The sequence below is a fragment of the Megalobrama amblycephala genome, linkage group LG7, assembly GCF_018812025.1.
Source record: "Megalobrama amblycephala isolate DHTTF-2021 linkage group LG7, ASM1881202v1, whole genome shotgun sequence".
Taxonomy (NCBI): domain Eukaryota; kingdom Metazoa; phylum Chordata; class Actinopteri; order Cypriniformes; family Xenocyprididae; genus Megalobrama; species Megalobrama amblycephala.
In genome coordinates, this window is record NC_063050.1 from 17,930,891 (window position 1) to 17,956,153 (window position 25,263).

At 36.3% G+C, this 25,263-nt stretch overlaps 1 protein-coding gene across 7 annotated transcripts; it reads left to right on the forward strand.

The window, feature by feature from the left end:
* Positions 1–62: 62 nt before the first annotated feature.
* cracdlb (cracd like b) lies at positions 63–19,324 on the forward strand. 7 transcript variants are annotated; one of them, XM_048196269.1, is made up of 13 exons: positions 63–185; positions 6,443–6,556; positions 9,743–9,962; positions 10,536–10,595; positions 10,975–11,131; positions 12,104–12,233; positions 12,399–12,560; positions 12,658–12,726; positions 13,338–13,553; positions 13,646–14,894; positions 16,772–17,094; positions 18,614–18,716; positions 18,830–19,324. In XM_048196269.1, the coding sequence occupies exons 3-13, from the start codon at positions 9,911–9,913 to the stop codon at positions 18,976–18,978; spliced, it is 2,670 nt and encodes an 889-aa protein (XP_048052226.1). In that variant the 5' UTR covers positions 63–185; positions 6,443–6,556; positions 9,743–9,910; the 3' UTR covers positions 18,979–19,324. The 7 variants fall into 7 exon arrangements, with proteins under 7 accessions (XP_048052226.1, XP_048052229.1, XP_048052228.1 ...); XM_048196272.1 differs by having other exon boundaries at positions 13,646–14,888; XM_048196271.1 differs by having other exon boundaries at positions 10,539–10,595.
* The last annotated feature ends 5,939 nt before the right edge of the window (positions 19,325–25,263 follow it).

A 25,263-nucleotide genomic window follows, 5' to 3' on the forward strand; every position in this document is an offset into this window, starting at 1 on the left:
CACTAACCAGTGCAAAGCTCATTAGAAGAAACTCACCTGTACGCTTCAGCGCGCCATGTGTGTCGTCATCATGTGGGTGTGGCCTATCCAGTGAGCTCACTAGTTTCGTTCAGTGTCACGAGCTGCGCGAGTGTTTTTGATTATCTTAGCGCAGGTGCGCGCTTCTGCATCTTCATTCCGCAGAGGTAAGACATTTTTCTGTTGATATCCATCCTCTTCACGGGTAATAGGCAGCATGATGGTTTGGTGGGTTGTTTTATTAAAAAAAAAAAAAGAAAAAAAATCGACGCAGTCTTGAAAGAAACCTTTTTTTTTTTTTAAAGAAAAGATCTTTGCGACTTCCAACCAAGAGATGCTAAATTTGAAAAGTAACAGTTTATATATTGCCATCTATCTATCTATCTATCTATCTATCTATCTATCATCTATGCACAGTTGTACTTAAAAAATTAGCAACTTTGAAAGCAACAATTGTGTGCAAATGTTGCTCTCAATAGATGTCTTTCTCTAAGGTGAATGAGGATAAAACCTTTTAGAGAACGTAAAGTGTGAATAAGGCCAACATCAGAGGATAAAAATAATCTTTGGCTGCAGAATTTCAATAAAAAGAGGTTTTGAATGAATAACTTTCTGTGCGTCACTCTCATGTTCACTGTTACCATATGATGTCATGTCAGCACTTGTTATTACTGTGTTCAGCTAAGCATGGGCACATTAGATAGTAGATCATTATACTGTAAGACACATGGTTACAGTACATGGCTTGTGAAGTTTAGTGACTGACAAAACTTTCTAATCTATTTGTTAACTACAGTATTATATATCTTATATAACCCTACATAGGCTGTCTGTATCCGACCGAGGTATTAATTTATCATTTCTAGATGCTTTGTACATAATTGCCCCCGTACTGCTGTTTATCAAGGGATGGTGTTGTGATTGACCTCCTACGCTGGTGTTGAAACAGTGATGTTTGAAAGGAAGTCTGTCTAGCTCAGTTAAAGACATTGTAATCCAAAGGTCAGTACGTTTAGGATGAAAGCAGCATTTAGGAGTGGTCAGGTATATCTTCAAAACACAGTTAATGTTCAAGCAGATTAGTCACCCTCTCTGATGAGAAGTTAATGTTTGCAGAATGAGAACTAAACTGTCCTGAAAGGAAAACAGATTAATGCAGTGCTTCAAGGATAAAAGTGAGTCAATAAATCTTACAGGTCTTCATTATTTTAAATATACATGAGATTTGACTGCACAGTCACCTGCAGAAAGTTTTCATTGACCAACGTTTCAGCACAAAGCCTTTGTCAAGGTATGAACGTGTTTATGTCTTTTTTGATTACTTCATTATTTTCTCAGATTATATTAGTGACCACAAAAGCAATGTGTCGTATTGTGCCGCCTATCTGTGTTCATGCCATTCCAGACTTAAAACGTACTAAATTGTACTATAATTAGTGCCCTACTTGTTACTTTGTTACAGGCTACCCAGCTAACAAATGTTCTTCCAGTAACATTAATAGAACTTTTGTTTAAAGTACTCTTTTTAATAATATTTTAAAAATGTTAGCACAAAAATGGTATATATGGATCATTGATGAATAAGGTTGTTAAAAGTGTAAAAAAACATAATGGAGATATAATTAATTTTGAAGTTTTATTGAGTTTTAACAATGAGATTATGTGGTGTTTATAATCAATGAACTCTGCTTTTGTCATTATATACAATATGGACAAAATTTGTCAACAAAAAAATAATTCGGTTTAACCAAAATTTTGGTTATACCGAATGACGATATTTTCAAACAATGCTAACAGGCTGATATCTAGCTAGCTGGCAAAAGGTCAATCAAACATTTCATATTTAGTACAAGTTTTTAAAATATTACAACATTTTCCATGTTTTATAGTGGTTGTACCGAATGACCTGATGTTTTTTTAAATAGTTAAAAGCGAGTTAGTTACTTTGCTTCATGATCATGCAGGTGTCTGAATGATGTCACATCCTGTCACATGATACTGAAAAATGAATTTCATTGATGTCATTCGGAGTAACCGAATAAGGGACCATTTTGGATCATGACTTGATTCAAAATGGTCCCTTTATATTGGTTACTCCGAATGACATCAATGAAATTCATTTTTCCTGACATTCTTTCTCATAACAAAGCAACGACTTCTACACATAATTTTAATACCATTTTGCACTGTTGACAAATGATGTTATAAAATCATGCCCGAATAAAAAAAAAAAAATACATTTATTTCATTTTTAGATATTTTAATCAAATGAAATGGCTGTATTGGCCTTTGGACGGTTAAACTGAATGACCTTTTGACACTTCAAAATCTTCAAAATACCTTTATATGTAGCAAAAATTATTTAAAACCTTTTGGATTCAATAAAAGAGATCTAGTTTGTACTAGCTTACATACTTTGGATGTCATTTCTTTGTTTTTTATTACTATTAAGGCCTTTGGACAGAAAAATTACCCGTCATGTCATAGACCCATATGCATCATTCATGGATGTTTAAGTTGGATATTTATCTAATATTTATTTTTTTTTTTTTTAATTTCATGAAATGGAAGTTGCAATACAGCTTCTCAAACAAGAAAAAATGTAGGGCATGACTTGGTTTTGTTCATTAGGAATTGATTGGATGGTTGTGGTTTGCTATTGGTGGATCTCATGTGAGTGACAGGTTGTCCCGTCCTTGTGCCAGTAAACACAGAGATCATTCAAAAGTAATGTTTTCAAAATGATAAAATGAAACATTCCCTTGATGTTTTCTATAGTGGTCGCATAACCAATGTTTAAAAAAAGATTTTAAAAAATTGGACGTTTTGAATGTTCAGAAAATTCTTAGAACATGTTGTTAGCTGGGTATATCATAATATAATTATTTCTCATAGCCAGCATTTAAAAAAAAGCATAACAAAAGTTTGTCAAGGGATTTTAGTGAGTGAACTGAATGTACCACATGCTGTACAATGTACAAAGATGGGCTTGACTGCGCAGATTGCATTTCACCTGGGTAACGCAGTACTTGAATTGACGCATTCATGCCCAAAGAAAAGAGAAGGTCGAATCTGAAAAAAACGAACCCAGAGAAAGTGCGCCAGAGTGAGAGAGATGACATTTCTGCTCGAGTCTCAGGGTGTTGGGTTACATTGGGTCAAAACAACCGGTTGCCAACTGCATAATGTTGTCTCCTTCTTTGGTTGCTCTTAAAGGATTCATTTAGCATCTTACGAGCAGGCCGAAAGCTCGATTAAAACTTGTTGACATTCATAAATTGTGTAAGCTGTTGATTCAGAGCTTATTTTTGGAAAGGTCTTCTGGGAAACTCCTCCGGTGTCACCTGCACTGTTTGAACGTAAGCTAAGCTCTGGGAGACAAACAAGATGGAAAGGAAATTATGTCACACAAAGCGAAACAGTCTCTATGTAAGCAATAAGACGCAAGAGGCTGTGCTGGGGTGCGTTTCCCAAAAGCATCGTTAGCCAACTATGGTCGTAGGTCCCATTGAACTCTATTGGTAACGATGGAACTTGCAACCATAGTTCGCTTTGGGAAATGCACCCCTGTATGGTGCTGAAGGCTGAAGGGCATTGTCAGGCACAACGCAAAGCCTCATTGATCTGAGGATAAAGAGGAAAAATAAAGCCTGTATTACTCAAAATAGTTTGTTTGTGGACTTGAATGGGGACATGAAAAGACAACATGAAGACTCTTGCTGCCTTCACATGCTAGCGGAAATTCCTACTTCCCACCTCTGAAGTTGTAATTACAAGTTTCTCACCTTCAAGTGCATTGTTGTTGGAAAGAATAGGAATCATGGAGGGCGCAAGATTCCTTTTTGTCTATTTCTTAGGTAAATCTTATTAAATCCAAAATGTATTGAACATACTGTACGTAGTCAACGTCCAACAGATTTTGAATAAAATGTAGCACCTACGATAGGTTAGGATAGGTAGGTAGGATCTAGATACTGTAGGTTGCTGATGATTCTAGTGTTTCAGTCTCATAAATGCTGTTTTTCGATGTGTATAATATACAATATTCATCTAATGGTTATTTATATGCATAAATATATATTCATGAGATGTATGTAGTGGGAAAAATGGATCAAACTAAACTCTGTTCTTTTCTCCACCATATTTAAAATGTATGGCCCGCCCAACTCTGAAACTCGGATAGCAAAATTATCTCTCCCAGTCATAAAAATGACTTGAGAGGCTGTTCATGTCCAATTTCTAACTCGTATTTATGATAACTCCAATAGCACGTGAAGGCAGCATTAGACTTGATATAGTTGAGTGTACTTTGTGGGACTTTATGCATGCTTTATTCAAGCATATCAGCCTTGTGCTTAGTTTTAAATCAGTTGTAGTGCACAAAACATAGTTCATAGGGCCACAGAGATATGCAAATACAGAAAACACACCTGGGCATGCTTAAACCAGCAGTTTTCATTGGCAATACAGAGATAAATATTACAGGAAGCACGGCTAATGCTGTAAATTACATTTTTAATCAAATTTACCTTGGCCAAGTCAGTGGTAAGAACGAGTAACTACTCAAAGGATTGGGATGTTTATTTGCATGCGTCTGAATATTGATGCCAACCTTTGCTTTTTAATGACAACTGAGAGCTTTTGACATGCCAAAAGTCTGAACTGCAGTCTACAACTTCATCCTAAAAACAACCAAGTTGGGTTGAAAATGGACAAACTCAGCAATTGGGTTGGTTTAACCCGGCGGTTGGGTTAAATGTTTGCCCAACCTGCTGGGCAGTTTTATTTAACCCAACTATTGTTTACAAATTACTATGTGGCTGGCTTAAAATGAACCCAAAATTGGTTGGAAATTAAACATCATACACATAAGAGGCAACAATAATAATCAAAAGGTGAACATTTATTAATAAGCAATTTAATAAATGTTTATTGTTTAATTAATATTCTTTAAACTTATAAATACATGTTCATTTGTTAAACATATTAATAAATGTTCATTTCCAACATACTTTGGGTTAATTTTAAGCAAGCAATACAGTCATTTTTAAGCAATAGTTGAGTGAAATAAAACTACCCAGCAGGTTGGGCAAACATTTAACCCAACAGCTGGGTTAAAACAACTCAGTCGCTGGGTTTGTCCATTTTCAACCCAACTTGGGTTGTTTTTAACCCAGCATTTTTTAGAGTGTACAGTATACACAATATAAAGTACTTTGGCATATACAGTATGTAAATGAAATGGGTGATGCAAATGTCCTTTAATTTTACATTCAGTAAAACAAAGATTCAGGTTGTCTCCAGGAGATATTTGTTGCTGGGTAAAAAGCAATGGCCTATAGTTATAATTCAACCTATTCATATTCTAAACCACTATGAATGCTCTACCTATAATATGTGACCCTGGACCACAAAACCAGTCATAAGTGTCAATTTTTTTATTTTTTTGAGATTTATACATGATCTGAAAGCTGAATAAATAAGCTTTCCATATGTGTGGTTTGTTAGGATATGAAATATTTAGCCAAGATAAAACTATATGAAAATCTGGAATCTGAGGGTGCAAAAAAAAAAAAAAAAAAAAATCAAAATTGATTGAAATTGAAAATTGCCTTTAAAATCCAAATTAAGTCCTTAGCAATGTATATCCACTCACAAAAAAATACGTTTTTTGATATATTTACGGTAGGAAATTTACAAAATATCTTCATGGAATATGATCTTTACTTAATATGATTTTTGGCATAAAGTAAAAATTGATCATTTTGACCCATACAATGTATTGTTGGCTATTGCTTCAAATATATCCATGCGACTTATGTCCAGGTTCACATATGGTATTCAGATCATTACTCATTTCAGAAAATACTGGCAATTTAATTTTTAGTACAAAAATGGAATTTCATTTTTTTCCTGGCAAGTACTAGTGCCAGGGATCACTTTAATATTTTAGGGGGAAAGCCACCTGCCTACTGTAATTATTAACTCCTACAGAGGAAAAAGATGCTTCAGTAAGGGCTTTTACTAAAGATCATTAAGGGACTTTCCTTGAATTCCTTACAATGCAAGAGTTGAGCAGGACATGAAGGTGTACGCAAATATAGAGAGGGTGAAGAAAGTCATCACTTACTCATCCTCATGTCAGTCCAAACCCTTTCTGTGCAAAGCAAATGGAAAAATTTAGCAGTACATTGAAAGAATTGAATGGGGATGGATGTCGTCAGGCTCCAAAAATGACAAAAAAGCACCATACCTACAGTAACCAATGAGAAGATCCCAAACAGTTTTACAACATCTAATTTACTGCTCTCACATCCTGTTACTATGAAACTTTTTGTTCCTGGTCTCTCTCTCTTCTCTGTCTCTCTTTCCCTAACCCAGTGTTTCTGCCCTGCTATAATCCCCTCTTCAACTTCATTTGCAGATGTCAGTGATCTAAACAATCAAGAACTGGAGACTACAGCGGAAAAAGCCACAGAAGAAAACAAAGGAAGCTCTCAGAAGAGGGGGATCATTCTGCTTTGACTTAAAGCTGCTGGTAAGTTTAGAAGAATTTCTATTTAATGTTTTTGTTCATTTTCATTTTACAAGCAATTCAGGACGCCACTTCATGTTTGAGTCGAAATGACTTGTACAGCTAATTTGATTTTCCTTAATTTAAAGGTGCAGTAAGCCATTTCTGAGAAACATTGTTGAAAACTGAAATCAACACAACAAACAATTTTGTGAATATATTCTAGGCGCCTGTGTTTGCATAGTGTGTTTGTGTATTTTGGGGGCGGAGCAATGAAGGGAGGGGTGTGTTTGTTGCGTCAATTTCAAATATCAACAGTGTTTCTCAGAAATCGCTTACTGTACCCTTAAAGCAGCAACTAAACTTAAGTTTTATGTTGAATTAGGGGAAACTTTTTACTGTGTTTACTGTGAAAGTCTGGAATTCATTATCTAATTGAAATTTTAAAGGATTCTGAGACATCTAAAATTAAACATTATGATGTACTATTTCTAGGTCTCTAAACTAAAACATTTTATTTTAAACAACCTTTTGACTCAAATTGTTATACTGGTGATCTAACTTGTAATAAATTGTACAGAAATAAAATATTAATTATAATAATATAGTTAAAAACAAAGTATAAATGCAACACAACATTTAAATATATTGGAACAATGTGAAATAGAGGCTTAAAATGTTTTTGAAAGTCTCTTCTGCTCACCAAGCCTGCATTTATTTGATCAAAACGTATTTAAAAATATAATTTATTCCTGTGATGGCAAAGCTGAATTTTCAGCAGCCAATACAGCCATGTTTTGGCTCTTTATATGCAACACACATTGATATTTATGAATAGGACCTGCGGGAAGATGACTTAGAAAGCCGACCCTTGATGTTCTAGCCTTCCTCTATTGTTACTTAATATTGATTTTTGATCTTTTGTTTAAACAAGCGTCTATTCTCTGCCATTGTGTTGATCCTAATCCTGACTAGTGTGTAACGTGAATGTACAGCACTTTTGTCATCCTCTGCACGCTCAGAAGCACATGGGATAATGATTCGATATCAGACAGCAAGGACAACAGGGCTTATTGGTATTTCTGTCATTAGATTGTTTGGTTAAGGCCTGAGGACAGTAGTAGCAGGTGTGTGTGTGCGTATGCTAACACTCACAACCATTTACATAAATTGATTGCTTTTTTTTTTTTTTATATAGTTTTTTATAGAACCATTTCATGCTATGTTTCAGACACACGCACCCCAGAGAGCACAACAGGATAAAGTTACAGCCATGATAACAACCTTTTTTTTTTTTGGTTAGCATTGTTAGCATCACTATTATTATTCCTCATACTCACATTACGGTATTTATTTCAACAAAGCACTAATGCTAAGTATTAAAATTTGGCTTAATTATTTACATGCTTGTTGAGGAAAGATGTGCTATTACTTCTAAGTGATCAGATTTAAAATCTCCATCTGGTTTAAAATTAAAGAAGGGGGGGGGGGTCCAATAGAAATGGACAGAGGCGCCATCTTCTGGTCAGGCGTGAGAATTCATTCGGCGTGCAACTCTCACAGTGCATTATAGGTATTCCCTAGCCGTTGAGCCAACATTGGTTGTACACTTGTTATTGTGGTGCATTATGGGATTGAATGAGTGCACTCAATAATGTCCACTATGGTTTTGAAATAGCTGTTCCTTCAAAATCAAATAGTGCCCTATTTACAGATTTTCTCAATTGCTAACACACAATTCATGAAACAATTCACCATTTTCACACCAACTTGTACAAACCTCAAACTTCCATGTCAAAATCATATATTTTAGTCAAAAACTTGTTCACTTCTGTCAAAATCAAACTTTGGTCTCAGATGTCACACAAAACCTGCAAATACACAGACTACTTTCCTGCCCAGTGAACACTAGTGAGATTAATTCATAATACTGTAACAAAAATACCTCTTATTATTATTCAAGAATAATTTGGCAGCTCAGTGTCTATTACAGTATACAACATAAATGAAAGAGCGCAGATAGAGTAAAATGCAACTATGAGCTTTAGGAAAAATTATTTTCATTTCACTATTGTAAAGTTATCTTACAGGAGATGGAGTAGTTGATCTTACAAGAAGAAGAAAAGTTCAGAAACCAAAGAACTAAATATGAAATGTGTATGCAACACAGTACAGCATACTGTCAATTACAGTGATACATAAATAAAGAAATAAATTCGCCATCCTCTGCACCGTATATAGCAGTTTCTTGGTCTTCTGACAAAAGACTTTCTCTACCTTCCTTAGGAAGTCGTATCTCAGTTCTGCAAAAATACAGCACATGAAAAATGGCTACAAATAAATTTGACAATCACAAATTTGAGGGTGCACATGTGCTATAGTTTACTGGACATAGAATATTGAAATTTCTCTCATATAAACTACTGTGTACTGTAATTATACCGTATGTGTAAGTAGTAAAAAACCCTGTCGATGATTATATGATGCAATTTATAAACCACAATCATCTGATATCCCGAGATTCTGATTGGTGTTTCATCATTTTTGCTACTGAATGTTTACTGATGGATAAATGTGTGCTATTTGAGTTTACATAGTGACACTTGAGTTAATTATACTACGAGTTTGTGTTTTCTGAATGAGAACATGCACTGTAAAATAAGGGCATTCTTCTGTAGAGTTTTGCAGAAATCATTAAGAAAATTGGAATGTGTGTGAAAACGAGTGAAACGTGTTTATAGTTTTGAGAAATTAAATAAATGGTTTGGGAAATTGTGTCAAATAAATCAGTTATAGTGTGTTAGCAATCGAGAAAAACTGTAAGGGTATATTTCAAACACAGCCTCAGAATAGCATCACCCTAGAAACCACACAGCAAATCTTAGCAGCTGCACAACAATGCACTAAATGTTAACACCTGTTACGTGTATTGATCTAATCTGTGAATGAAATACTGTAAGTGTAATAAACTAAACTAACAAATGTTCTGATGTTCTACAAACACTCTAAAGAATAAATCTGAGAACTAAGGGCATGTGTGTGTGAGAGAGAGAGAGTGTGGTTAATGAATTGTAAGAGCTTGGACAAGGGCTTGGTTTCCCAGGTTGCAGGTAGACACAATCTAGTATTCACTAAAAAGCGTGTCACCCTTTTGCATCACTAAGCAACTGGTGACCTGGCCAAAGTGAACAATCTATTCTCTCCCCTTAGAAGTCACTGTATTACAAGAGGCCACTGATTATATCACAACACAAAGCCAATAAAGACACAGGAGACGTTTGCACAATCTGTGGTTTGCCAGTAGGACAAGCTCAACAGGATGAAAGCAGATGCAGTGCGTTGTCATGTTTGCCAGTATAAAAGCAAAGAGACCAGCACATGACTCTCTCCCTTTACATCTACGCAATCAAACTCGTGAGCAATAATCTGGGTAATATGACATAGTAGTGCACAATACTAGTAGATCACAACTAGGCTGCAGATGTTTTTACAGTATATATATATATATATATATATATATATATATATATATATAGAAAAAGTAAATGTGTTTATATATATATATATATATATATATATAGAAAAAGTAAATGTGTTTATATATATATATATATATATATATAAACACATTTACTTTTTCTTAGTAATGTAGTATAGTAGTATGCTATTCTGAATTCAGGTGTCTCTGTATAAAGAACCTTTAAGGAACAGCTCTATCCTTATAAGGGCATTGAGGATCCTAACAAATGCTTAGAACAGGATTCATCACCTTTGAACATTTGAACAGGAAATGATGTACTAAAGTGCAAACAGAGTGCATCAGTTAACTGTGATCAGCTGATCTTTACGGCTATAAATACAAGACATGCAGTAGATACTCTTCCACACAAATGAGCAAGATTCTGGTTGTTACTTCCATCCAGTCTGCACACACTGAGATTTAAAAGCCTTTTGTTTCTCATTAAAGTGTCATTAAGTGATTTTCTCTTCTACTGTGGTTCAGCAGATAAAAACATGGACTCGAGCTCTGGAGAAATGGACAAAAATGGAGAGGAAGTCACAGGTTTGTGATTGTTCGAATTCCTGATTGGAATACATTCACGTGTTTTCTTTTCAAGGATTTATTGATGAGAAATACTAATGCAATAGTATACTAATACTACATTTAAGGGCTATTTTTAGACACAACCTTAAGCAAGAATGTCTAAAACTCCTTTAACCACAGTTAAATCACTGTAACACAGTAGCCTTATGATATAAGACACCAATAGTGAATGAATAAATAATTAATAATACAAATAACAAACAAGTCTCTGGTAAATAAAATCAGACAGAACCAAATCTGACCTTACTGTACAAACAGATATTCTCATGACGTCATTAATCTCTATTTCTGGAGATCCATTCAAATCAGTCTTTCTTATTCCTGGTCTCTTCAACAGGAAGGAAGAAGTCACGTTTTAAGCAGCTAAAGACACGTTTCTTTGGGAAACTGAAGAAAAAGGAAAGCGAAGGGCTGATTAAGCAAAGCCAGTCCGCTAGTGACATCACTGCTCCCGGGAGCAGAAGGGAAGTCTACGACTCTGAAGACGAGATTTCGTAAGTCGCTGATATGTCAGTACATTAAAGTGCCACTATTATGCTTATTCTTTCATGTTGTGTATAATATAGCTGTTTGTCAATGTAAAGGTCTGCAAACCAAAGTTCATAATAAATGTTGATATGTAAGTTTTTGTCTCCAAAAAGAAAAACCGATTCAGAACTGCCTGAAACGAGTCATCAGTTATTCCAGTCTTACTTCCAGCACGAACCTACGTAGACTTGAAACAAATTTGCGTAATGTCAGCCTATGGTCTTCATTGGCTGTCTGTGAACAACGTCTACTTTGACCCTCAAACACTGTAGTTGTAGCCCGAGACTGGATATGTTTTGTTCATGTTGTCGACATGTCGAGAAGACACTGTTCTCTGTGCTGCCAAAGCAAATCCACTTTGCAATCACTTCCAGAGGATGAGGACTTGGGCTGAAATTGATACGTTAAAACCGACGCCATCATTACTGTTCGTATCACTGTGTATCAAGTGCCGAAGAAGATCTGAAGCTAAAATTCAGATATGGTAATGGGTGTTTCATTTCCAACACATGCTGTAAGTGATAGACCAATCACATCAGACTGGGCCATCTGACCAATCAGAGCAGAGTACACTCTCAGAAAGGAGGGGTTTAGAGAGACCGAATCCTTTATCAAACAGTTTCAGACACTGTACAAAAAGAGGTGATGCTGCAATGTATATTATGAGAAAATATGAGAACATTTTTTTTTTTAACCTTGGATGCATGTAAACCTATTGTAGGAGACTCAAAAACAAAATTAGGAACCTTTAAAAGAACATAATAGGGGCACTTTAAAATCAATGAGCTGTCCTGTTTGTTTACTCATCTGATTAGATGTCAAATTAATTAAATTGGGTATTTTGTACACTATAGTGTGTGTGTATGTGTATATATATATATATATATATATATATATATATATATATATATATATAACTTATTGAATCTGATCTGCAGGTACCCGCAGTGTCTGAGCTCCAGGGCGCTGTCTCACGATAGCATCTTCTTTACCGATCAGACCCAGTCCACGGAACCAACACGAGTTCTTTCACAAGAGAACGTTCATGGCAAAATTAAGGCCTTACAAGTAAGGAAATGTTCTTTGTGGGAAAACCAACAGCTTGCAAATGTTTTCAAAAAGATCAGAATAATTTCAGATACTCTTATTATGCTCAGGCAGTGTGCTTTGTTCAACTGTAATTCAAGTAAGGGGTTCATTTAATAGCAAGCGGTTTACATTTTGTTTCCGCAGTTGAAACTACAGCAACAGAACTTACATCTAGGTCCTCCTCCAATGTTGATTCCTGGTAAACGCACAGAGGACTCAGGAACCACTTCAGAGGACGATGGTTTACCGTGCAGTCCACCTGAAACGTCCTTCCATGAGCGAGTGATGCATGGAGCTGTTTACAAGGTAACAGAACAATTGAGATGGAAAGTTTAGGCTTAAAACATAGCAGACATTTGCTACTACTGTAACTTTGACCTTATTAATGGAATTTTTCTTACAGTATCCTGAATCTCAGAAACATCTGAGCTCTCTGAGTTTAGCAGGAACGGGAAGTGAAGAAGAGGAACAGGTAATATTCATGTATAATAATAATAATACATAATACTGACAAACCGAATTATTAAAAACAATCTTTGTGAATAAACATTTACAAAGAAAAATGTGTTATATATACACATTACTGTATGTAAATATTGTCAAAGACTATAGAATACCACAAGACGTGTCACTCGTATTGTTTTGAATGGGAGAAAGTGTAACGCGCAATATGGCGGAATAAGTCCCGCCTTCTAAGTAAGAGCCAATCGCCGACTGGTAAAGTCATCGCGTCACTTCAGCGGCCGTTAGAATCACCGGTTTCTATAGAAACAGTCAGACGCGCGCCTCCAAAGAGACGCGCATTTAGGTCTGCGCATTAGCTTGATCCAGCCTGAAAAATACAGTTTTTTTTGTCATGATTCGAGCGTTTAGAAACTAAATTTATGAACCGGTTGTAGTTAGATTTCATTGGTGATTTCAAATATGAAATTTAATCATAAGGTTGGCGAACAGTTTTGGAGAATTTGATGTTTCCCCATTCAAAGAGATTGCATGATGCCCAGGATGCCCGAGAGGCGTTTCAAAGATGGCCGCCGAGTGAAATGACTTGTCTTAAAGGGACTTTGATATTGTCTCACTCAGGGCGATCCTTTCCAGCCATCATCAAGGCCTCTATCCCCAGTCTCCAAACAGCCAATCATCTCCCCCACCACAGCCTCGACCACACCCACTTCAGGAGTTGACTTCAGCAGCCCTACATGTTACACGGCCAGGCTGGATAACTCGGCTGCCCGTCATCGCATGTCAGTCAAACCGAGGAACCAACGAGCCAGCTCAAGAGGAAACAGAGTGCCAACGGTAAAACCGTGAGGGTGATAAAATGCATATTGCCTCAGCTACTTCACATCAAGCTGTCTGTATAATTAGACATTTTGGTCTCTCTTTTCCAGGTATCTCTTTCTCCCAGGTATCATTCAGAAAGCATCAGTGATTTGGACAATGTTCTATCTGAGGAGGAGGATGATGATGAAACCATGACAATCACTGAGACGGTGCACCATCGCTTGTCTTCCTCTCCAACTTCGGATCTAAAAGAGAAACCCACCTCCCCAGAGCCTACAGCGACAACTCCTGCAACGTCAGTGCAGAACCAGGAGGAGAACCCCAACAGAACTGAAATTCATTTCCCATCTCTAGGTGCTGAAATCCTGAAGTCAGAAGAATCTCCTGAATCTGAGGGAAGAGTCACCACAAATCCTCTTTATTTGCAGCCCATGCCCATGTCCTTGAGCTCCTCAGGTCCACCATCACCTTTAGGACTTCCAGAATCTATACAACCATCAAGAGAAATAGAGTCATTAAGAGCCCATTCCCCTATCCTGACACAAGATACAAACGACACCCAGATTCAGACGACTGAGAATCTTACGTGTGGAACAGACACAAAGGAAAGCACTCAAGAGGAAGCATCATTTAGACTGTTTCCTGCACCTCTGCCTCGCATCACAAAGCCTAAAATGGAAACAAGAAGCCCTCCGTCTCCAAAAGGAGCCATGGAGGCCTCAACAAAACCTTGGGAAGCTGGAGTGGAAAGTGCACCTGAACCGGTTGACAGGATGCAGTTTTTCATTGCATCTGGAAAGAATCACTCCAAAACAACAAGTGAGACTGTGACAAAGCAGAATGAGGGACATTTGAAAGGTGCTCCAGGAATCAAGACCCAATCCAACAAACCCAACCTAGAGTCGCAGAAAGATGAAGCGAGAGAAACGAAACCAACAGAGTTTCAGAGTTTCCTCCGTCAAACGCAAGATAAAAAAAGTTTTCGTAAAGAAGTAACACCTCCTATTATGTCCAAACCAACAACAGGAACCAGTCTTAAGAAGACAGATACTGCTACAGAACATGTGGAAACAGAGAAACTAGAGAAACCTGAAGACAGGAAGAATACTTTTGGGGTGCAGCTCCGCACAACCTCTCTGTCGCTGAAATATCGCTCTGAGGTTTCCAAAATTAAGGATGAAACCAAACGGTACAGTTTAGAGTCTAATACAGCACTAGGTGTCTCAGAAGAGCATGCTGGGAAAGCAGAAACCTTCAGAAATATGTGTGATGGCAATTCCAAGAGTAAACACAGTGTTCCCAAAAAACAAGATTCACAGAGCCTGGAGTGTCAGCTTGCTGCCCAAGACAGTGAGTGTAAATGCCTTTCTTCTTTCTGTCGAACTATATACAGAATATATGATATCTATTTGTTTAATTGGTTCATTTGACATTTTATTTCAAAGAAATTGTGATAAAACTAAACTAAAATGTTTAAGGAACTGGATATTTGAACCAGGGTTATTATAGTTAAAGTACCCTCATTATTTTTTTTTTTTTCAAATATTACCATTCATGTAGTGTGTAGTACAGCTGTTTGTGGATGTAAAATGTCTGTAAAGTTTTAAAGATCAAAGTACACGCAAATAAAGTTATTATCTCCTAAAAACTGCTGAAACGAGAAATGAAACATCAGCAATTCCAGTCTCACTCCCTGTTACATACCTACAACAATGTTACAAATTCATATCATTCGTATCACTGTGTATCAAGTGCTAAGGAAGTCTCCAGAGCTAAAAAATTAAGATATGGTAATAGGCGTTTCATTTCCAACACAGGATGTAAGCGATAGGCCAATAACAATACACTGGGTCATCTGGCCAATCAGAGCAGAGTAGACTAATCACAACAGACTGGGCCGTCTTACCAATAAGTGCAAAGGAGGCTCTCAGAAAGGTGGGGTTTAGAGAGTGAGAACCTTCGAACAAACTGTTTTCAGACTCTATGAGAAATGAGGTGATGTGAAATATATTATGAGAAATTATTATGTTAAATTATGTTTTATGACCTTGGATGTAAACCTTTTGCATGTAAACCTATTGTAGGAGACCTCCAAAATAAAATGAGGAACCTTTAAAATAGCATAATAAAATAAATAAAAACTCTCTGCTAGTTGCCAAGGCAACATTTCTCATTTTCATTTAGTTTGACTTGATGTACTAAAAATAACTAAAACTGACATAAAGTAATAAAAACTATATATACATTTAAAAAGAGACAAAAACATACTACTAATAACTACAATTTTGACTAAAATTGAAAACGTAAAATACAAGAATAAAAACTAACTGAAATTATTTTGTCAATGATACTAAAATAAAACTACCTTTAATTAAAGGTGCTCTAAGTGATGTCACGCGTTTTTAGGCCAAAACATTTTTTGTCACATACAGCAAACATCTCCTCACTATCCGCTAGCTGCCTGTCCCCTGAACACACTGTAAAAAAACGTAGTCTCTGTAGTCACCACAAGCTCCGAAAACGGTGGTGCAGTGGTGCAGCCTGGACCACAAAACATAATAAACATGCTCCAGCCAATAACCGACAAGAATGATTTTAAATGCGCGTTCATGAACATTTCAGGAAGCTCGGAGGGGAGGGGGAGGAGGAGGAGGAGGGAGGGTCTAGCTAGCCTCTGTTTTGTTTGACAACACTTCGAACGTCAACAGGAAGTTACTCCACCCAGGATCACTTAGAGCACCTTTAAAATATCAAAATATAATTGTTTTAAGCATCACTCAAAAGTGTTCACAGATAAGTACCATTCTGACTTTTTGTTTGCTATTTTTAATCTTACAGTAACATAAAACCAAACCAAAGTACAAGTTTTATTGAGCTTTTTTTTTTTCTACATCTTTGAGAATAAAAGTTGCTTAGTCAGACTTTTGACTATTGGATATTCTGGGCAAGAATGGCTGACTTACACAGGAAGAGTCTGACTGACATGTACAACAGCCAATCACTGTTTATTTAAGTGTGCCATTTAGCAGTGGGTTTATCCGAAATTGTTGATACCAAAATAATAAACGATAAGATGGAATGGAAAAACCTAATTGTAATCAGAATTTGTCATCCAAAATTAATAATTATTACTGATTATTGTGTTATTTCATAACAGAAAACAAAGTGAAATGTACAATTCTTTCTAGTTTTCTTCTTTCTAAAATTGAGGGTTTTTTTTTTTTTTTACACAGATGGAAGACCATCTATCCAAAATACAACAGGAGCAACTAAAGAGTCAGTGTCTGAGCCAGGCTGGATGAGTCTAGCCAGAGAGAAGACCAAGGCTTACCACCCATTATTGAGCAGATTGACCACAAATCACTCACCAGTCCACCCTTCACCTCTAATAGCACCTCCTGCACAGCTTCCCAAACCAGCCTTACAGCCTAAAGCACAGCCGCTGACCACTGCGCTTCATCCTCTGAAAACACAGCACACACTGAACACACCAATCCAGCCGGCCTCACAGAGACTTCCTACTAAACCAGCACCTAGTGGAACAAAAGACAAGCAGGTAACATGGCTGGATAGCACAGAACACACTTCATATTTAATATATATACAAGAAAAAATCCATGGAAAAATCAGGAAAAAAAAGTAAAAGATACTGGTAATATTCTGCCAGGACATTTTCTGTTGAGTTTAGGTACATTTCCTTTAAACCTAAAACACAACACAATGCAATGCGCAATTTAAAATATGTGGAAAATGTGTGTATATTATATATATATATATATATATATATATATATATATATATATACACACACACACACACATACATATATATAGTGTCGGCCCAGATCCGGTCCACGTGTAATCCACATGAACCAGATGTGGGCCGGATCTGGGCCACACTATGTTGCTGTTTGGGTCTTAGAGTGTAGATATATTTAACATTTAATATATATCTACACATCATTATATATTTTAAATGTTAACAGAAATAAAATTTTATATTATATATATATACAGTACAGTCCAAAAGTTTGGAACCACTAAGATTTTTAATGTTTTTAAAAGAAGTTTCATCTGCTCAACAAGGCTACATTTATTTAATTAAAAATACAGTAAAAAACAGTAATATTGTGAAATATTATTACAATTTAAAATAACTGTTTTCTATTTGAATATATTTCACAAAGTAATTTATTCCTGTGATGGCAAAGCTGAATTTTCAGCATCGTTACTCCAGTCTTCAGTGTCACATGATCCTTCAGAAATCATTCTAATATGCTGATCTGCTGCTCAAGAAACATTTAATGTGTACAATTGTACAAAATATTTGTGTACAATATTTTTTTTCAGGATTATTTGATGAATAGAAAGTTCAAAAGAACAGTGTTTATCTGAAATCTAATCTTTTGTAACATTATAAATGTCTTTACTGCCACTTTTGATTGATTTAATGCATCCTTGCTGAATAAAAGTATTCATTTCTTTAATTTCTTTTCAAAAAAATAGAAATAAAAATTCTTACTGACCCCAAACTTTTGAACGGTAGTGTATAATGTTACAAAAGCTTTGTATTTCAGATAAATGCTGTTCTTTTGAACTTTCTATTCATCAAGGAATCCTGAAAAAAAAAAGTACACAACTGTTTTCAACATTGAAAATAATCATAAATGTTTATTGAGCAGCAAATCAGCATATTAGAATGATTTCTGAAGGATCATGTGACACTGAAGACTGGAGTAACGATGCTGAAAATTCAGCTTTGCATCACAGGAATAAATTACTTTGTCAAATATATTTAAATAGTACACAGTTATTTTAAATTGTAATAATATTTCACAATATTACTGTTTTTTACTGTATTTTTAATTAAATAAATGTAGCCTTGGTGAGCAGATGAAACTTCTTTTAAAAACATTAAAAATCTTAGTGGTTCCAAACTTTTGGACTGTACTGTATGTATATACACACATATATATTATACTATTATACATTTATGGTCATTAAGATGTAAATTAAAGTAAAGATCCAATATAATAGAAGACATTTCTTAAAAGATTATTCTTTTACTCTTGGCAGGACAATGGTAGGAACTGTACAGCAGAAGATGACACAATAAAGAGAGCAGCATCCTCCAACAAGATGGATGGGAATGCAAAATCCATCACACCTAACACAGAAAGTAAAGCACTGCTTTGACTGTCATTTTTAAATGTTTGCAATTTTTTGCTGTTCATTAGAGCTTTGTCATTTGATATAGACATTGACATGTACGTTTGTGTTCCTCTGCGATAGCACTTACCGACACATCTGAGCTTCCAGCAACATCACCGCCGGACGTCTCTCAGCAGCAGCAGCCGCCACGGTCAGATGGAGCTCAGCCGTCCTGGATGGAGCTTGCCAAGAGGAAGTCTTTAGCTTGGAGTGACAAAACTTTAGAATGAAGACGAGACAATCAACCAGAGACATTCAGTGATGGACTGATGAAGTGGTGCAATACCTAATGTTACAAGGAATGAATGTAATACTGTGTGTGTGTGTGTGAGATTGAGTGAGTAATTGATAAATTGGTATGCTAATATATTGTATAAATATAATTCATTCGCATTAGTAAGATGTTACTCTACAGATTTACACCAATGTTTGCATTGCATCAAGCATTGTTATTTACATAATTATGAATGAAGAGCATGTATATCTATAGTTTGTCAGCATCTTTAATAATGTTACATCAAAACAGCTGATAATACAGTGATAATAAACTTAAACAGTAACTACTTATGCTTAGTAGATACAGTGGGACAACGTATTTGCATTATATAACAATATTTAAAAGTGGCATTTATAAAAATGCAATATTACAAACACTTTTCAATCAATACAAACTTGTCTTACTTTATGAGAACATGATGACAGAACACTGCCCTCTGGTGGACACATCATACCTTGACTACAAGAGTTTCAATTCAATTCAAGTTAGGATGACAGGTGGCAAATAGTTAGTGATTTGCCTGGCTTCCGGTGTCATTCGCTTCCAGTTATTTTATTTTTAGATGTACAAAAAAACAGCTTGTTATGCTGCTTGATATTTCAAACTGGTGTTTCTTACCACATTAATTTATTGTCTTAATTAGTCCTATAAACACGCTGGTTTGTAGCGCAAACAGCTTTACTGTTTACTGCTCTTTGATATTCTTATCGCTATTTCCCTAATAAATCGGAAGTCTTGCACATTCACAGAAAACACCTTACTTCCGCGTTGAAAAATAAAGTGGACAGGGCTCTGGAAAACCCATGTAAGCAGAATATGCGCAAGCATGCCACAAATAAGTTTTTAAAAGGGGTAAAAGCTGGAATTGCCATCCGAAATAGCATACTTCCTTAAGTAGGCAAAAAGTACCCGGATGAGCTACTACTTCAGGATCTGAAGTGTGCATACCATGGACACTTTGCTAGCAATGAAGCCGCAAGAGAGGATTTTTTTATTAATCATAAACACAAATAAGAGTGTAAATAGTGACAAAAAGCATAAATAAATACAATGTATTGGTAGACGATTTATGAATGGCAGTGAACCCTGACAGCAACGTAGGTGTCGGCCCAGTTCTGGCCCACATCTGGTCCGCGTGTAATCCACATGTACCAGATGTGGGCCGGATCTGGGCCACACTATGTTGCTGTCTTGGAAGCGATGCAACTGACAAGGTGGGGACCAATTTCGTCACCACACCGGATTACATTCATAGCCTACTATACAGTACACACACTACAGTATATAGAACATACCTTTTTAGCAGTTGTGAAGTAATTACTTTTTCGAAAAGTAACTTTTTCCTAAGTACTCAAGAGAGTAGGCTATGTGATTTCAGCACAGCCCTAGAGTTAAAAGAGCCAATATAGAGTGCCTCAGGGATGGCGTGTTTTTGTGCAAAACCCGGAAGTGAGTTAGCATTTTAGGACTCCGGTTCCATCACCCTAAAGTCTATGGGTTTTTGCTAAATCACCTGAAATAAGGTCTGTGGTTAACAAATTCGCTTTAACCCGTGTTTTAAAGGTGCCCTAGATTCAAAAATTGAATTTACCTTGGCATAGTTGAATAACAAGAGTTCAGTACATGGAAAAGACATACGTTGAGTTTCAAACTCCATTGCTTTCTCTTTCTTATGTAAATCTCATTTGTTTAAAAGACTTCCGGAAAACATGCGGATCTCAACATGACACAAACTGTTACGTTACAGTCGGGGTGTACGCCCCAATATTTGCATATGCCAGCCCATGTTCCCAACATTATGAAAGGCATTAGACAAGGGCAGCCAGTAACGTCTGGATCTGCACAGGTGAATCAACAGACTAGGTAAGCAAGAACAACAGCGAAAATGGCAGATGGAGCAATAATAACTGACATGATCCACGATAACATGATATTTTTAGTGATATTTGTAAATTGTCTATCTAAATGTTTCGTTAGCATGTTGCTAATGTACTGTTAAATGAGGTTACAGTTACCATAGTTTCTTACTGAATTCACGGAGACAAGAGAGCTGTCGCTATTTTCATTTTTAAACACTTGCAGTCTGTATAATTCATAAACACAACTTCATTCTTTATAAATCTCTCCAACAGTGTAGCATTAGCCGTTAGCCACAGAGCATAGCCTCAAACTCATACAGAATCAAACGTAAACATCAAAATAAATACTTTACTCACATAATTCGAAGCATGCATACAGCATGCATGACGAACATCTTGTAAAGATCCATTTGAGGGTTATATTAGCTGTGTGAACTTTGTAAATGTGCTGTAATATAATCGAGAGCTCGTGTGGCAGGGAGCACGCAAATTAAAGGGCCGGCGCGCTGAAAAAAATCACTGCATAGTTAATGATGCCCCAAAATAGGCAGTTAAAAAATTTTTTTTTAAAAAATCTATGGGGTATTTTGAGCTGAAACTTCACAGACGCATTCAGGAGACACCTTAGACTTATATTACATCTTGTGAAAAAGCATTCTTGGGCACCTAACGGCGGTTGTTAACAAGTTGCTAAAAGGGACTACTTCCTTTGGTGGGGACTTTAGACGTCATCATGACAAACAGGACATTTGGAGAGCATTTCTCATGAAAAAGTGGATAAGTATTCATACACAGCGCAGATCATTTAAATAAAGTTGTTTTTTTTAATAAAGTTTGAGGAAGCTTGGTGGTGGTGACGTTGATCCGTGACCATGTTGTGCTGTAGTCCGTTTATAGCCTACTGTTAGCTTTTTATACCTGACGACTTTATTTAGGCTTCAAAATGTATAAATGTTGTGTTAACTTGTAAAGATTATCTTGATAGACAAAACACTTTGTTAAACACAGAGCTTTTTTTTTGCGATTTTCCAAAAGTCTATGGGAAAAATGCATAGGCTTTCGATCGAGGTGAACCTGTGCACCGCTAACTTCCAGGTTGGCCTACAAAAACACATAATCTCTGAGATACTCTATTGGTGTTCTCACAGAAGCCTCACATGTGCTCTCTAACGCACATGCTCATAGATATACCAATTTTAGCGTGATTTGGGCCAAATAAACAGGCCTGCAATTTATTACATATAAAATTCTGCAAATGTCTAAAATAGTGCTAATGACTGAACACCAGGTGTGCCAGACCTTTATAACAACACAAAACATGACACCATAGGTACTGTGTACATCCATTTATCGATTGATCGATCGATCTATTATACATACTTTTATTCAAGTATGTTTCAAGCACTTCGACAGAAATGTGTAGCCTAATCAAACTAAAGATGAACACCAAAGAAAGCTCTCGAACAGGGAGCTGACTTGAAAGAGAAAAAAAAAAAACTGTAAAAACAGCAAAAATTAGGAATATACAAAAGGGAAGCAAAAGAAGAAGGTGGGTTGAAAATGAGGAGTGGATCCGTCAGGCTGTTTGAAGTCGGCATTGTATTGAGGCGCTATTGTGTCTGACGCCCAGCAATATAATGAAGATAAAGAAAGTGAGAGATAGGGCTGATGTTAATAATGCGTCGACCCCCCGTTGCTCCGGCTCACCCTCTTCATCGCCTAATTGACCGGGCAGAGTCCCCTGAGTCCTCTGTTATTATTTATTAACAATTCAAAGATAAATAATTCACGACTTGGAAAAGAAGCTAGCGGACAGAAGCTCTTAATTGAGCTTTGGAAAGGAATGGTGAACCCCCTGTCCTAAATTTACGCCTTCCTTTATCTTTATTTCTTTCTTATTGACTTAACTTTATATCACACTAAATGCAGATCAGGCAAAATAGCTTAATTGTAGGGTGAATTCGGGTTGATTGGGACACTTTTTTCCAGTCATCTCAATGGCAAAAAGTGTCGCAATCGCTATCTTACTTAAGGTACAGTCACATTTATTGCTGTTCGGCGACCAACAGAAAGTTGCTTGGTTTGAAAGTGACTTCGGTGTGCTTCAAAAATTACTACATTATTAACCATAGACAATGGCTTTTTTGCCAATAGGCTATGTGACTGCACCTTAGTTTAAAGGGTTAGTTCACCCAAAAATGAAAATTCTGTCATTAATTACACATCCTCATGTTGTTCCAAACCCGCAAGACCTATTAAGATATTTTTGATGAAATCTAAGAGGTATCTAAACCACACATAACGACATTGCACCTTTCAAGGCCCATACAGGTAGTAAAGACATTGTTAAAATAGTACATGTGACTACAGTGGTTCAACCTTTATGTTAAGAAGCGACGAGAATACTTTTTGTGCGCAAAAACCATGACTTTATTCAACAATTTCTTCTCTTCCCTCTCAGTCTCCTTCGCTGTTTACATAGCAGACACAGTGCAGCGCTTCCAGGTTCTTCGTCAGGACGCCGACTCAGTATAGACCTTATGTAGCCCCGCCCCTTTTCAGCGCTGCGCTTGTTGTCTTTTGACTTCCGGCTTGTATTTCCACAGCTATCTTATGTATTTATGAATGAACTGCTCTTTTTAAAATCTTCCCGGTCTACTGATTTTGTTAAGACATCTGCTTTAAACATAATGCTCATGATAACTTTCATTAACTCTACAACACGTAAATCCACTTCACCAGCTAATTATTCTTCAACAACTATGCCATAGAAATATACAGGGCTACCGCAAAAACGGAAGTTCAAAGACAATATTATAAAGATGGCGGCGCGCATGTTTCTCTGGAAAATAAGGTCTATTGGCTGAAGCCGTTCACTTGAACAGCACAACACATGCTTGTGATGCTGACACAGGAGCTGGCCAATGATGAGTCTGCGTTCGAACGTAGAACGGCGCACTGTGTCTTCAATGTAAAGGTCAGTACTATGACAGAAATTTCATTTTTGGGTGAACTATCCTTTTAAAGTCACCATGAATCAAAAGTGACAATTAAAGGTGCAATATGTAAGAATTTTGCAGTAAAATATCCAAAAACCACTAGGCCAGTGTTATATATTTTTTTCACTTGAGTACTTACAACATCCCAAATGTTTGCAACTATTTGTAAATCGTAAGAAAATTTCATTTTTAACCAAGGCTCGGGGACGTGTGAGGAGTCGCCTGTCAATTGCGTCATACCCGCGTTACCCTCGGTTTCCGGCATTTAACATGACATTCTAAAATCGATCTAGCTTACCACAGTGTGTCTCAAACGTTATAACATCATTTTCAACTCATTAAAATGTATCTAATATGATATAAACAGAGCTGCGTTACCTCATACTCATGACTGGAAAAGCAGAAGCGGTGCCGGCATAACAAAAGTTCAGCTGCTCGTGAGGCGTTTGTTGCGCAATCGCTCCAGCGGCCTCGTTCAGCTCCACAACACTCGGTCCTGCTCTGCTTCATACTACAGTAACATTAATAATCGCATCCATGAACATGATTTCTGTCCGAGTCCTATCCCAATTCTTTTCCACCGGCCGTTGAGGTGAGGACCACATGTCCCATCATCAAGCCTTTATTTTGAATAGGCCTCTAGCGACCTCTAGTGGACAGAAAATATTACATATTGCACCTATAAATTATTTGGGAATATTGCAGCGCTTATAATAAATGATTTATATGTGCACATCATTATTTTATTTTATTTTAAAATCATGTGCCTTCATAATCTTTCACTTTCTTTGTGTTCAGCAGAACAAAGACATTCATAGAGGTTTGAAACTTCTTGAGGGGGAGTAAATTATGATAGAATTGTAATTTTTGGGTGAACTATCCCTTTAAGCTTTTCTTTCAAAGCTTTAAGATCATGTTTCTTTCTGTGGTCATTACAAGTAAGATAATAAAATGCAGGATTGCACTTGCCACACTGTAAAAAATAATTGTAATTGATTTAATCAACAGAAACTCAAAATATTATGTTATCTGAACCACGTTAATTATTGAAGTTGATTTGACAAAAGAAAAAATGTTGTGATAACAAATCATGAAAATAATTTTTACAGTGCACTAGGTGGTCCCAGCTTTATAGCATTGAGGCACCACTAACTTTGTTCCAGAAAATGTAGAAATCTATTTATTTTATCAACTTTCAAAACATTTTTGCACTTTACTTTTTTTTTCTTTTTTTTTATTTGTTCTTGATAAATTCAACATAGTCAATATAGACATTGAAAATTGTAAATTGTTTGTTTTAAATTATTTATGGCGTAATGTCATTTACAGTAAACAGGGATCCGGAGGGATTAGCCCTCTTCTTTTACTGACAGAACAAGA

What these genes read in the sequence shown, in the direction of transcription:
- cracdlb (XM_048196269.1), top strand. Translation starts at nt 9,911, where the DNA reads ATGACTCTCTCCCTTTACATCTACGCAATCAAACTCGTGAGCAATAAT. An exon ending in AAATGGAGAGGAAGTCACAG is followed by an intron (nt 10,596 to 10,974) that starts GTTTGTGATTGT and finishes TCTCTTCAACAG; the next exon opens with GAAGGAAGAAGTCACGTTTT. An exon ending in TGCATGGAGCTGTTTACAAG is followed by an intron (nt 12,561 to 12,657) that starts GTAACAGAACAA and finishes TTTTTCTTACAG; the next exon opens with TATCCTGAATCTCAGAAACA.